The sequence below is a fragment of the Solanum pennellii genome, chromosome 1 (assembly GCF_001406875.1).
Source record: "Solanum pennellii chromosome 1, SPENNV200".
NCBI classification, from domain to species: Eukaryota; Viridiplantae; Streptophyta; class Magnoliopsida; order Solanales; family Solanaceae; genus Solanum; species Solanum pennellii.
Window position 1 is genome coordinate 97045386 of NC_028637.1, and position 14047 is coordinate 97059432.

Genomic DNA, 14047 nt, shown 5'->3' on the forward strand with positions numbered 1-14047 from the left:
TATATATATATATATATATATATATATATATATATTAACAAATTATACCAAAGTTTATAAGTGTAAGTTGAGATTTGAGATGATCATCCCGGAGTCTTATGATTTATTTAGGCCCATTTGACTCATCAGTCTATGATGGACTGGCCCATATGATTGTTTGGGCTTTATAATAGACTGTGGCAGCAGAGCAGCAAAAGCCCAAATTAATGGCGTGTCCAAAATCAGCAAAAGATTTACACAAATTTGTCATTAAAAGTGTGAATTAAGGGAAAATTACGCGGCTAAGCAAATTTATACTATTTAATTACTCATCATAGCTATATTTTGCTGTAGTTGTCACTCTTGACTAATATCAACCATTAATTACGCGGGTTGACTTCGAGTTTATATAATTAGTCACGCTTGTATAATTCTTCACATTTGTATAATTCACAACTAACAATTCTTTGTTTGATTTGTATTTGTATACGATGGTTCGTATTTTTATATGACAATGATTTCCTTTGATTTTTTAATTTTGTCACCATATACATTAAATCTTTTTTCTGTATAACTTTTAAAAGTTTGTATAAACGTGTAGTTTTTGGATTTCGTATAATATAATTTTTATAATGTAATTTGTATAATATATTTTGTATAATTGTATAAAGTTCATATATTTATGTTTATATTTATCGTTATTTTGAGTTTTATTATGTTTGTATAATTCCAGACTTTATATTACTTAATTATACAAAAACAAGCGAATTATACGAACGTACCTGCGAACTATACAAATTATTTCCTTCTCTTGCTCGCCTCTTTCCTTACTCTACAAAACTCGTTCATCTCTCTCCTCCCTCTCCCAATCTCACTCGCCAAATTTACAAATGCATATACAATTTACCTCTTTCCCACTCTCTCGCCTCTCTCCTCCCTCTCCCAATCTCGCTCGTCACTCTCCTCTCTATAACATGTAATTACGAATCATAATTAACAAACTACAACTATAAAGCATAATTAAGCTATTTTTGAGTGACTATACGCGAATGTTTATGTAGAATACTAATTTGTATTATTTTTCAGAAATATGCATATTTGAATGTATACTTCTCAATAGATGGTGTATAGATTGAGAAAGTGGAAATATATTTAATTGTTTGAAAGTATAGGTAAGATTAATATATATGATAGTGATATATATCTAATAAAGTAGTTTTTCTTAAAATAATTAAAATTTGAGTTAAACTATGTAAACTTTGATCAATATTTTAAGATATGTTATTTAAATCATATAACTAAGAGAAAAATAATAACTTAATAATATATAATTTTCGAACATCTAAATTTAAAATTTAAAATTTCAAATATTAAATTAATTTTATTTAATTTACTTGAACCATAAACAAATAAAAATAAATCGAACCAGCTACCTAAAAGAACCCCATATATTTGCATTTATGATAACGACGTTATCCAAAAAAAGTTGGGCTCTTTTAATCTGGCTTTTATGGCATCTAAGAGATGGGGAAATTGAGTGAAAGTAATTAGGTGTATGTATATGGAAATTTGGAGGGTGGACCACTTGGAAAGATTTGCAGGATCTTATCTGAGTTCTCACCATATGTGTAATCAGCAAAGATGAATGGTTAGTCGAGAGCGTTATCTTCGAATGAATTTTGTAATATATAATTTAAATTTAATTAAGATTTTAATATGAGTTTTTGATGTCAATTGATTTTTTTTTATGGTTCCAATATATGAAATATAGATAGATGTTTTGGGTGCATATTCAAGACTAAAATAATAAAGTCGTTGCAGAGCTAATGATGAATGGTGTAAAAACTTCTATAAAAGTTTTTTGTCCCTTTGGGGACATCCGATAAAATAAATTAGCATGGTCCCTGCGTAAGGACAACACATAAATCAAAAAAAGATTCAAATTTTAAAAAAAATAAAAAATAATAATGAATGGTGTCCCGAGAAAAAGTTATCATAACAAGTTATTTAACAATGAGGAAAATATTTTTTTTCTAATATGAGTTGCAAGATGGTAATCTTTTTATGGTCATACATTTTCTTTAATCTAATTTATTTAACATTTCAAACAAACAAATAAATTTTTACTGTAACGATAATTAATAGGACCTAATTGGTGTGATAGCTTCAGTTCTTCTAGAAGAAGTGTAACATTACACTTATTATAGTGGAACCAACCACTTTCAATAGTGTTTTTTTTCCGCTCAGTAATTGGTATCTGCATTGAAGCTCAGGAGTAGCGTTCAAATAAAAAATGTTTCATATTCAAAATTTTGAGTCCTAAATTTCTAGTTAATTAAGAAATGAACAGTTTTATTTATTGCACCAATATCTTTGAAGTATTAATAACTCTTTCAATACGTGCATGACCCTGTATGATAGTAAGTGTATATAATGCAAGATGTTAACAACACTTTCTATATGTGGATGACCATTATATGATAGTGTATAATGCAATAAATATATATATGTATGGAACCCTAATTTTTTTATTCACCACTTTAAATTTCTATTGTTTATGGATGAAATCATGCTAAAAAAAGATATATTTGCGTATGAGTTTTATAGTATATAATTAATAGATGTGTGACCAATATTTTATATTTCTTATGTCTTCATATTTTGAGGATGAAATGATAATTGCATTAAAAAATGATACTCGTGTATGGGATTTGCAGTAAATTAATAGATGCGTGATGAGTATGTATTATATACAGTAAGTTTTCATATAGCTTGACCATAACTAGGAGTTTAATTAATAGGAATATCTTACTTTTTTGGTCATACAAGTGCACTTTAATTAAAGACTTACCACTAAACTTTGACTCTAAAGTGGCTAGTCAAGCTTCTTCAAATTACAAATATTTTTTTTTTCAAAGTTGAAATATTTGACGAAGCTTTTAAGAGAAGATAAAAAATACTTTTGAATAGAAGCAAATTTGTTTTCTCCCCTTTCAGAGTAAATACATTAAAATTGCATTTTTAAAAATCCAATTAAACACTAATTGTTATTTAGGAATACTGTTTTTAAAATTAATTAATTAAATACAAAAATTAATTTTCATTTTTAGTACTTCTCAAAATATATAAGGTGATTTTAAAAAAAAATGTTTTCTCCCCTTTGGAGTAAATATATTTAAAATTACATTTTTAAAAACTAATTAAACACTAATTGTTATTTAGGAATACTGTTTTTTAAATTATTAATTAAATACAAAAATTAATTTTCATTTTTAGTACTTCTCAAAATATATAAGGTGATTTTAAAAGTTCGATTGAATATGGTATTGATACACATCACCATCGGAAATAAAGTAAATGAATTATAATATTTTTCTGTGGGTGTGGTTTGTTTTCATTATCTTAAAATTAACTCAACATAATGGTTGGTGTATGGGGTTACTATTTAATTTGACACTGAATATCCATTACTTTTTCCACTGTACTCCCTCCGTCCGGTATTATTTGTCATGATTTCTATTTTTACAGTTAAACTATATAAATTTTGACTAGCATTTTAAGATACATTTTTTCATCATATTAATATGCAGAAAATTGCAATTTCTAGTACTATTTATGTAGTTTTAGAATATCTAATTTTTTTATTTAAAATATCGAATTAATGTGATTTAATTTAACTTTGAAAATTAATTAAATTGATTTTCGAAAAGCGCAACATGACAAACAATTTCGGACGGAGAGAGTAAGATATATAATTATAATTGAATTATACTGAAATAAACCTAAGATAATGGCTTGGTTCTTGAATGCATGAATTACATCGAGCATATGAAGCATCTATAATGCAGTATTCATGGAGTATAATTTAAGGTTTTAATTTTAAAACCCCAATGGTTGATTTCTTATTCACGTGAATTCATAATTTTCTTGTTAAATTAGATATTTCATATATATATATTTTAGAACTAATCTAATATATCTACTATCCTTTATACTACAAAAAGATTGAACAATGCTTAATTGAGTGTTGAGTTAGAAAAACTATATCCGCATCTAATTTTAAAACACTTTGTATAGTAGCGCCATATGATTTTAAAACTAATCGTTAGATTTTATAATTTTGATCGAAGTTTTCTGGGGTCTTCACATACATTACTTTACTACTATATAGAAAAGGCTAGAAGCAGTTACTTCATGATTGACGACTTAACGTATCTGTTTCTAGTCGAGAGTATTTATATAATTTTTGTAATTATTTTTTTTGGTTATCTTTTGAATATTTAAATATTACTTTAAAAATTCTATAAATCATGGTAATTAATGATTTAAAATATTCTTATTTATAATTTTAGTGTCACATAAGTTGGGGCAAAATAAGTACTATATAAAATTTGAATATGACATAAAAAATACTATAAATCACAAATTCACTATAATAAGAACTTCAAATATTTGAAAACATATAAAAAAATTGATTTATTCTTAAAATTCTATCTACACCAAGTAACTTGGGACATAAGAATAATATATATTATTTGAAAATTATCTAAAAGGGATTCCCTAATTCCACGCCTTATAACTAAAGGGGAGTCGGTGTGACGTAAAGTGAAGATCGGGGGGAGTAGAAAAAAAATTTCCTTATGGGGTATTCCAAATGTGTAACTTAGGCAACGAAAAGGAGGTCCGATACTTCAAAAAGAGGAGCAACCCGTTGGTTCACAAAACCCCCGTTGACCCAGCATCATACATTCTTCAGGTCTGAGTGGTTTCAGTGCCCAACTATCGACCCAACCTGTAATTGTGTTATCGGAGCCAAGCCAAGAATGGCCATCGTTAGTGGACACCCACTATTTTTCACCAGTTAGAGAGACCTTCTTTAATATATTCATAAATCTCCTCGCTGCAAGGTTTTACACATATGATTAATTAGTTGCTTTCTTTAATTATCTCGCTTGTCCTTAGTCCGTCTAGCGCCTTTCGATTGGGGTCCACCCTGGGTTTAGGTTAGATCGGTTGGGTTTTTTTCATCTATCGAAGGCAGTCAACGTGTTAATCATTCATTCCCATTAGACTTGTCAATACTTTAATTTGTTCTTTTTCCTTCTCTCTTCCAGTTCTCTCTATTTTATTTGACAAAAGCATAGAATATCACTCTATTAATAACAAGAAAAAAATTGCAATTTCGTTTCAAATGATTCGAGTTGACAACCATAACGCTCTAATGCACTTATGACGCTTTGAAATACTGCCGATCGCCATCTCTCGGGCAAGCAACCGTCAATAATAAATTAAATTAATCTTTGAATTTCTTTGGAGATTCTAATCAATGCAGTATGCGATGAAATCCGTCTAGCTACTTACTAATCTACTTAACTTAGTCAAATACGAAATGAAATTCAAATTAGTCAAGAAAAAAAATCGCATTAGTCGAAATTTGGGGAAAAACATATTAATTAATAACTTCAAATATTTAAGCACAGTTCCATCTCTACTTTTACAATTGAAAAAGCATAAATCATGCATCATATGTGCAAATATTCAAGTTAATTTTAGTCAATGACCTGAACACAATATCCTGTCAAAGTATAGAATAGAAATTAGAATCATCTTTAAAAACTTTCTAGATTAATATTACAGTACTTATTATTCTTTTAATTAATTAAAGTGCAAAGAAAAAGAAAGTAAAAAAAGAGTGAGCCTTTTCTTTTCCTTCATTTTTAGTAGCTAGAATTCAGTCTACCCTTTATCCATATTCACACTAGAAAGTGGACTAGTACCTTCCACTTTATATATATATATATATATGGTTCTAAATTCATGTTCAAGGGAGGAATTAATGAGTGATCATATTCACATGCTACATAATTTAATGATGTATAACTTCCACATGGAATTTAACCAAGAATGAGAGGTTTTTTAGTCTTATTGATCACTCCAAAATAATCTATCATGTGAAATTATTTAATTTTACGTGAGATACATAAATTTTTTAAAATTATATTGAAAGGTAGATATTTATCCCGATCGAAAGTATATTTTTAGACTACTAAAAGTTCTTCGATATACACATGCATAGAAGGTAACATGCTACATAACATGAAGCCCCTAGTGGGGGTGGATTTTAGGATATTAATAGGAATTTTCGAAAATTAAAATTACTATCATGTACTTCAGCTTGTATTGTATTATTAAATAGTATATAAGAAATATGACTTAGATAGTCATTAACGTTATTATGATATTTAAACAAAATTGAACTACTTTTTCTTTACAAAAAATAGTTTAGTCATTATCGTTTTTTATTACTTAGATAAACCTTAGTGATTTTTCCCTATAAGAGATAATTTAGCGTCATTAACTAATTATAATAAAGAAAAAAAAATATTTCATCTTTTACGTACTAATTAAATTATTAAGCCGTTTTTATAAAGTTGTATTTCCTATATCCTCCACGAGGAGGAGTCTACAGTCCTCTGTGGCGCAACTAACTAATGCCAATTAAATCAAAGTAGCTTTGCTTTATCATATAATTAGTTAATTAAACAAACCCAATGCACCCTAACAGAAAATTGAAGTGCAAAAATAAATAGATTTATTAGAGGTATTTAGCAGATTATTATGTACTGTGAGAGATGGAGTCAGTATATGAGGTTTATGGGATTAGATAGGAGTGACAAATGAGTGGTCGAGTAACATAGGACGGATTGAATATGAATCGGGTGAAAACGGATAAAATATTCGACCCATATTTTTAATATGAATATATCAATAAATAAATATACATTCATATTATATATTCCTTCTTACTATGTAAAAAAAAAATAAGTACTCCTATATTACAATCATTTTTTAAGGAAAAAAAGTTTGAAATATATTCAAACTTTGATCAAAATTGTTTTAACGATATTAAACTTTGGGAAAGGAGCTTTTATTCTCTTGCACTATTTAATAGTGTATTTTAAATGTATATATGTGTGCACGTGAACATAAAAAATATTGCATAATTATAAATAGTAATGTGATCCACATGAGTACATATATACCTTTAAAATACACTATTGAGCTTGTGAACCATAATATTGAGCTTGTGAACCATAATATTGGGCTTGTGGACAAAAGCGAGTTTATCAAAATTGAGCTAATTTTATAAAAAAAAAAAAAAAAAGATCTAAAACTTTGAACTAGAGGAAAAAACACAACCTTGGACTAATTTGTAATGTTCTATCTCAACTTGGTATTTAGGACCCACTTGATTTAAAAGGAAAGACCAAAAAACAGGGTATAGATCTTATATAATACCACCAAATTCTTATAGAAGTTCATTTCTTTTGCGGATTAAATTATTTAAAAAATAAATTTTAAGAGTAAATTTTTTAAATAAGTTTATTTCATTAAAAAAATTAAATAAAATAATTTTATATTCGATGAGATAAGATGGAATATCCGGCGTATCCCATCGTACCAAACGATCATTTTATGGTACGTATATATATTTTCCCTATTCCAAAGAATTTTCACAGAAAAGTCATTTGTCTCTCTTATCCTATGCATCATTTCTAGAGAGAGAAAAAGAAAATTACATTACTGTTTAATAGTACTACTTTTTTAAAGTCGTGTTATATAGTGATTGATGATAATACCTTAACCAATAGACAATTACACTGATTTTGAGTTGCCTTTTTTTTCCATTCTAGCCACTCTCCATATTACAGGTATTTGAAAATCCCCATATTGTATTTGCTTTTTTGTCTGCAAAGGTAGAGTCTTTTTTTGTTCGAATTTGAGTTCTTGGAAGGTAAATTTGTTTTCTTTTTTCCTTTTTTGTTTATTGAATCTTGATGACTACTATCCGAATAACTTTTGCTTTTTATCTTTATATGTTGAGGACTTGAAAAAATGAAACAACTTTTTGGAGTTGGTGTGATTCTCGTGGTTCATTCTTCTTTTTTAATGGAGTATTGGAGTAAAAGGGTTATTATTTGCTGTACCCAAAATGTTTATAATTCATTTTGAATCTTGTTGTTTTTGTAGCTATTTCAAGATTCCATGGAACTTTGATCAGAGCATCAAATCTATAGCTAGAAAATCTTTTTTTTTTCTTTGGGTGTTTCTTTTTTGACTAAGTTCTAAGAGCTGACCAAGTGGACCAGTGTATGAACTTTCTCCTTTTCATACTTACCAATCCTCTTCAACTTTGAACTTATTTTTGTTCTACCCTTTTTCTCTGACATCTTTTAATTTACTCTGAGTTACTAATCTTCTTGATAAGTCTTAAGCATGTACTAATTGATTAAAAAGTAGCTTAATTTATGTTGTACTTTATATGACTTCAGATGTTGGAGAAGATAGATATGAAATTTGATCCAGAAGAAGTGATTGAGGAATTTGAAGCTTTGACCAAAGAAGCTGGGAAAGTTCAAGAAGAAACTCTTAAGAAAATACTAGAAGAAAATGGAAGCACTGTGTATCTACAGCAATGGGGTTTAAATGGAAGAACTGATCCTGAGATTTTCAAGATTTGTGTTCCTCTAGTCACTCACAAAGATTTAGAGCCTTACATTCAAAGAATTGCTGATGGGGATCTTTCCCCTGTTCTCACTGGAAAACCCATTACAACAATCTCATTAAGGTACCTCTTTTTCCTTTTTTATTTATGAAATAAGTGCGCGTTATAATTAAGTCGAGGGTTTATTTGAAACACCGGCCTACTATCCAGAAAAAAAGGATTCTTGGTATATTTGTATAAAGAATTTCTTGGAAAGTTAATGGAGTTTTTTTTTTTGGTTGCAGTTCAGGTACTACTCAGGGAAGGCCAAAGTTTGTACCTTTCAATGATGAATTGATGGAATCCACTATGCAGATATATAAAACTTCTTTTGCTTTTAGGAATAGGTAATGGAGTTTTGGTGGATTATCTTAAAATAATGCTTAGCAAATTGCAATGTCATTTTTGTCATATGTGTTGTCTTTTTCCATATTTGTTCCTTTGTACTATCTGAATAAGTGGGGCTGATTCAAGAAAATAAATTTTCATTATTCTTGTTTTTTACCTTCAAGCCACAATACTTAACATCTTCTTGAAAGTGAATTAATTTTGGTTTTCACCTAATAGGTTCATTTCATTCTGGAGTACTAAATGTCACAGTTTTCTTTTATTGGTCGTCCCATACTATTTTCTTCTATTAGTATAGTTAGTATTGGTAATAAATTGAGTTCTGTTTATAGCTATTCTTATTTTCAATTATTGTCATTTTTGCAGAGAATTCCCAATTGAGAATGGGAAGGCATTGCAGTTCATTTACAGCAGCAAGCAGTTCAAGACAAAGGGAGGTTTGGCAGCTGGAACTGCAACTACCAACGTATATCGTAACGCGCATTTCAAGAAGACAATGAGGGCAATGCAAACCCCATGTTGTAGCCCTGATGAAGTTATATTTGGTCCTGATTTCCACCAATCTTTGTACTGCCATCTCTTGTGTGGGCTTATTTTTCGTGACGAAGTGCAAGTTGTCTCCTCTACATTTGCCCATAGCATTGTCCATGCTTTTAGAACTTTCGAACAAGTCTGGGAAGAACTTGTTGCAGACATAAGAGAGGGAGTCATCTCTAGCCGAATCACGGTCCCTTCCATGAGATCAGCAATTATGAAATTACTGAAGCCTGATCCAGAACAGGCTGATACCATTTATAATAAGTGTTCTGGATTAAGCAATTGGTACGGTTTGATTCCCGTGCTCTTCCCAAACGCAAGGTACATATACGGAATCATGACAGGGTCCATGGAACCTTACCTCAAGAAATTGAGGCATTATGCAGGGGAGCTACCCCTACTGAGTGCAGATTATGGTTCTTCTGAAGGATGGATTGGTGCAAATGTCAATCCTAAGTTACCTCCTGAGCTAGTTACTTATGCAGTGCTTCCTAATATCGGTTATTTCGAATTCATTCCTCTCAGGGTAAATTTAGATGGCCTTGAGCCTACACCAGTGGGTCTTGCTGAAGTTAAACTAGGTGAAGAGTATGAAATTGTTGTCACCAACTTTGCAGGTACAATTTACTTAACCAAAATTATTATTATTGTGTCAGTGACTTCTATATGAATTTATGTTGCAAACATGATTTGTCATCATGAATGTATTATGTATTATTGGTTCATGTGGGAGTACCATATGCATTATTGGAATTTATATCAGTAGGTGAGAAGGGACATTAACCATTATATTTTTGTACATGATGGTGCTTGTGAGTTGTGAATAAAATGTTCAACTTGCCAAAAAAATTTAATAGTTAATAGTCCTGGAGTACTTTTAATGGCTTTAGATTCTTGATTTTTCAAGTAATGGCCAAAATTTGAACAAGTTTGTACATGTAATATGCAGGGTTGTATCGTTACAGGCTCGGTGATGTTGTGAAAATAAAAGGATTCCACAATGCCACACCAGAACTCCAGTTCATTTGCCGTAGCAATCTTATACTAAGCATAAACATTGACAAGAACACTGAGAAAGACTTACAGCTAGCTGTAGAAGCAGCAGCCAGGCTCTTAGTAGACGAAAAACTAGAGGTAGTTGATTTCACTAGCCACGTGAATGTTGCAACTGATCCAGGACACTACGTGGTTTTCTGGGAACTCAGTGGTGAAGCGAGTGATGAGACATTGCAAGAATGCTGCAATTGTTTGGACAAATCGTTTGTAGATGCAGGGTACGTGGGGTCTCGGAAGGTCAATGTAATTGGAGCACTTGAGCTTAGAGTTGTGAAGAAGGGGACATTTCATAAGATATTAGATCATTTTGTAGGCTTAGGAGGTGCTGTTAGCCAGTTCAAGACTCCAAGATGTGTTGGTCAAAACAACAGCAGACTGCTACAGATACTATGTTATGATGTTGTCAAGAGCTATTTTAGTACTGCCTACTGATGATGTTGAACTTGGATGTATCATTAATAATTGTACAAAATTGATGAGTTGTATGAAGAAGTTGATGCATTGCTCTTTGATTTGGATCTTTCATAACTATTTGTGTGATCATTCCAAAAGATACTAACAAAGAAATGTATACACAGTTATATTAGGAATGAAAAAAGAAGTTAGTTGTTCAAAAGTTTACTAAATTTTGTACTTAAATATATATTTATGTGAAGTTTGTACTCATAATGTTATTTTTGTATGTTCATTCATGATGCATTTGACATACAAATAAGATAGTCTCTTCCAGTTTCAATTTGTGATTTCAACTTTAATCTTGACTAACCTACTTCAAAGGATATTCTCCATCATTTGCAATAACACTCAATCCAATAGCTTATTCGAGGAGCTCAGACTAAATTTGAATCGCGCACTGCATGGCCTAGCGTTCCCGATGTTAAAAATGTCCTAGGGAGCATGAAACAGAAGATGTCTTGGTTGGACAGGAAAGTGGTTCTTTTATTAATAATAATGTGATCCTTATTTGGTTTAAGTTGTCTGTAATTTGAAGTGGAGATGTGAAGTGTCTAACCAATTGAGGGAAGTGACTCAATTTGTAGGGGCCTCTTCAAATGATGTCTCACAATACATGCAATATGCATTTTAATTTTATTTTTTTTAACATTACTTAAGTATTATTTTCACTGTCTCAATTTATATGATACTTTTTATTTTTTGAGATTCAAACAACTTAAGTTTGACTAGGAATTAGCTCATGGAATCTTCAATTTTTTTTAAATGAAGTTTGAGTATTTATAAACTACGTAAATAGTATTATAAGTCACGATAATTGACAAATTCAAAATTTTAAAAGATATATAAAAGATTTATGATTAAAGATAGATTTATTTTAATTTCGAAATTCAAAAAATGTGAGAAAGTATTCTCTTTTACCAATTTGACTTCTCACAATATTGAAAAGACTAAAACATGGTTTATTTGGTACTCTATTTAATAAAAATAAAGGAAGTACATGAATTTGGCGTATATCCCTACATTTTTAGAGGTAGAACCATATAAATATGTGTCAGAAAGGAAGACACCTTAATAAGAAGGAAAAAAACAATTGTAGCTCTTGGTCTAATATTATGATGAAATAAAATTAATAAATCATGTTCGATATATTATATATAGAGCAAAGAAATGTGACTCTAATGATGATAAACTTAAGCAAATAGCACAAACAAAGATTAGAATTCCTAAGAAGGTAAAAAGGTGAAATATAATAAAGTAAATAGTTAATATTTTAGAATTCAGATCAACCCGCAAATGAAAAAAAAGAATGTGACAGCAAAAGGGAATAAGAAGTGAAATAAGGAGAATTTTAGTAATTCAAATGGTTGACTATTTAAAATTTTATTTTATTGGTCATATTTCGATTAATTAAAATAAACATGACAACAATAGTAAAAGATAATCTTTTCATTTTAATCATAGCAATATTGTACTCATTCTGTTTTTTTATTTGTTATTGATTATAAACTTTGACTGACATTTTAAGATGTAAACCGTTTATGAAATTGACTCCTCCATGGAGGCCAATCTCTCTATTTCCCAAGTCTAGTCTTGATATTCTTACACGCGTACAATCTAAGGAACAATATTTGTTTAGTTAAAAAAAAAAAAAACAAAAAAATTATAATTTATAGTATTTTAATATAATTTTTATATATTTAAATTTTTATTTAAAAATATTTAATATAATCTAACTTAGCGTTGAAAGTTAGTCAAAAAGTTTGACTGTTTTGACAATGTGACTACTATTTTGGAAGAGAGTAAACATTCATTACAACATAATTAATTAAAATGTACATATTTAACTTACTATTAAAAGACTAGTATCCTACTAATAACAATATGAAGCATTGTATTTTGATCAAATTTAGGTATGTAATCTCCAAGTTAAGACAAATATTGACTTTTAATCAAATCCAGCCAATAGACTTCCCTATATAAATGACCTTTTTTGTCACATAAATCTCATAAAATTATCAATATAATGAGCATGGCAAGTGTTGCCATGAAGAAAAAAACAGGAGAAATTGAAGAAATAGGTGGTGAGGAAGAAAAAAAGAATACATGGGATTGTGGTAGCCCATTATATGATTCTCATGAAGTGGTTTCAATATACTCTTTGATTGAAAAAAAATTCATGAGTTTTCCATATCATAATAGATCTATAAGAGGAAATGTTCAATCTGCTAATGCTTCATCATCAAGGGTTAATCAAGAGGTTATTGATGCTTCAAAGAAACAAAAGAAGATTGTTGATGGAGGAAGAAAAAAGAAGTTGAAATTGAGTGTTATTGCTAAGATTTCCTCTAGGATTATGTCTTGGAAGATGCTCAAGTGTATAAAGCATAATTGAAATAGGTTATGCTTTGTGATTTTCTTGGTTTTTGGTATTTCCGTTTTCTATCTCGTGTCTCTGTAGTCATTTAGCTCTCTAATCATTTGATTAGATCATGATGAATTTAGATTTGAGTCGTGTAAGTCTTATCTGGTGTCTTTGTAGTCATTTGGTTCTCTAATTGTTTTGTTAGATCATGATGATTTGAATTTGAGTCGTGTTAGTCTCATTAAATGGTAGATCCATTTAATTCTGTAATCGTTTTTGATTAAATTATGTTGAATTTGAATTTGAATCGTATAAGTCCATTAAATGATAGAACGTTTATAGTATTTTCTTATACTTGCTCGAAAATAAAATTTCAAATCAAGACGAGACAAATTTTATCCAGATTATCACAACCCTCTATGGGTATATGCTTAATGCTTAATATATAATTGATCTCTTTTTTTTCTACATTTCTTCCTTCTAATTACTACCACCATAAGCTTCATCTTAAACTTTCCAAACTAATTCTAACATGGAAAATATATTGAAAATTAATATAAATAACTACAAATAAAGAGTAATGTGATTGTAAATTAAAAAGGAGATTAATGTCACGAAACTAAAAATCAGAGTCAGGCTTCTAAAATTAATCCAAAATAAAAAGTTATCACCTAAGTATTTTGAATTAAATCTACATCGATTTTAATCGTAATAGTAAACCCTAAAATTCTCTCTCTCTCCCCCCCCCCCCCCCCCCCCCCCCC

At 29.6% G+C, this 14047-nt stretch overlaps 1 protein-coding gene and 1 pseudogene across 3 annotated transcripts; both read left to right on the plus strand.

Moving 5' to 3' along the window:
• The first annotated feature begins 1842 nt into the window (after window positions 1–1842).
• On the plus strand, window positions 1843–1928 carry LOC114075776 (annotated as a pseudogene).
• Window positions 1929–7490: 5562 nt separating this feature from the next.
• Window positions 7491–10977, plus strand: LOC107007864 (jasmonic acid-amido synthetase JAR1-like). 3 transcript variants are annotated; one of them, XM_015206676.2, is made up of 5 exons: window positions 7491–7774; window positions 8313–8608; window positions 8770–8871; window positions 9239–10026; window positions 10359–10977. In XM_015206676.2, exons 2-5 carry the CDS (start codon window positions 8313–8315, stop codon window positions 10895–10897), a joined length of 1725 nt encoding a protein of 574 aa, XP_015062162.1. In that variant the 5' UTR covers window positions 7491–7774; the 3' UTR covers window positions 10898–10977. The 3 variants fall into 3 exon arrangements, with proteins under 3 accessions (XP_015062162.1, XP_015062161.1, XP_015062164.1); XM_015206675.2 differs by having other exon boundaries at window positions 7491–7691; XM_015206678.2 differs by lacking the exon at window positions 7491–7774 and adding an exon at window positions 7821–8130.
• Window positions 10978–14047: the final 3070 nt, after the last annotated feature.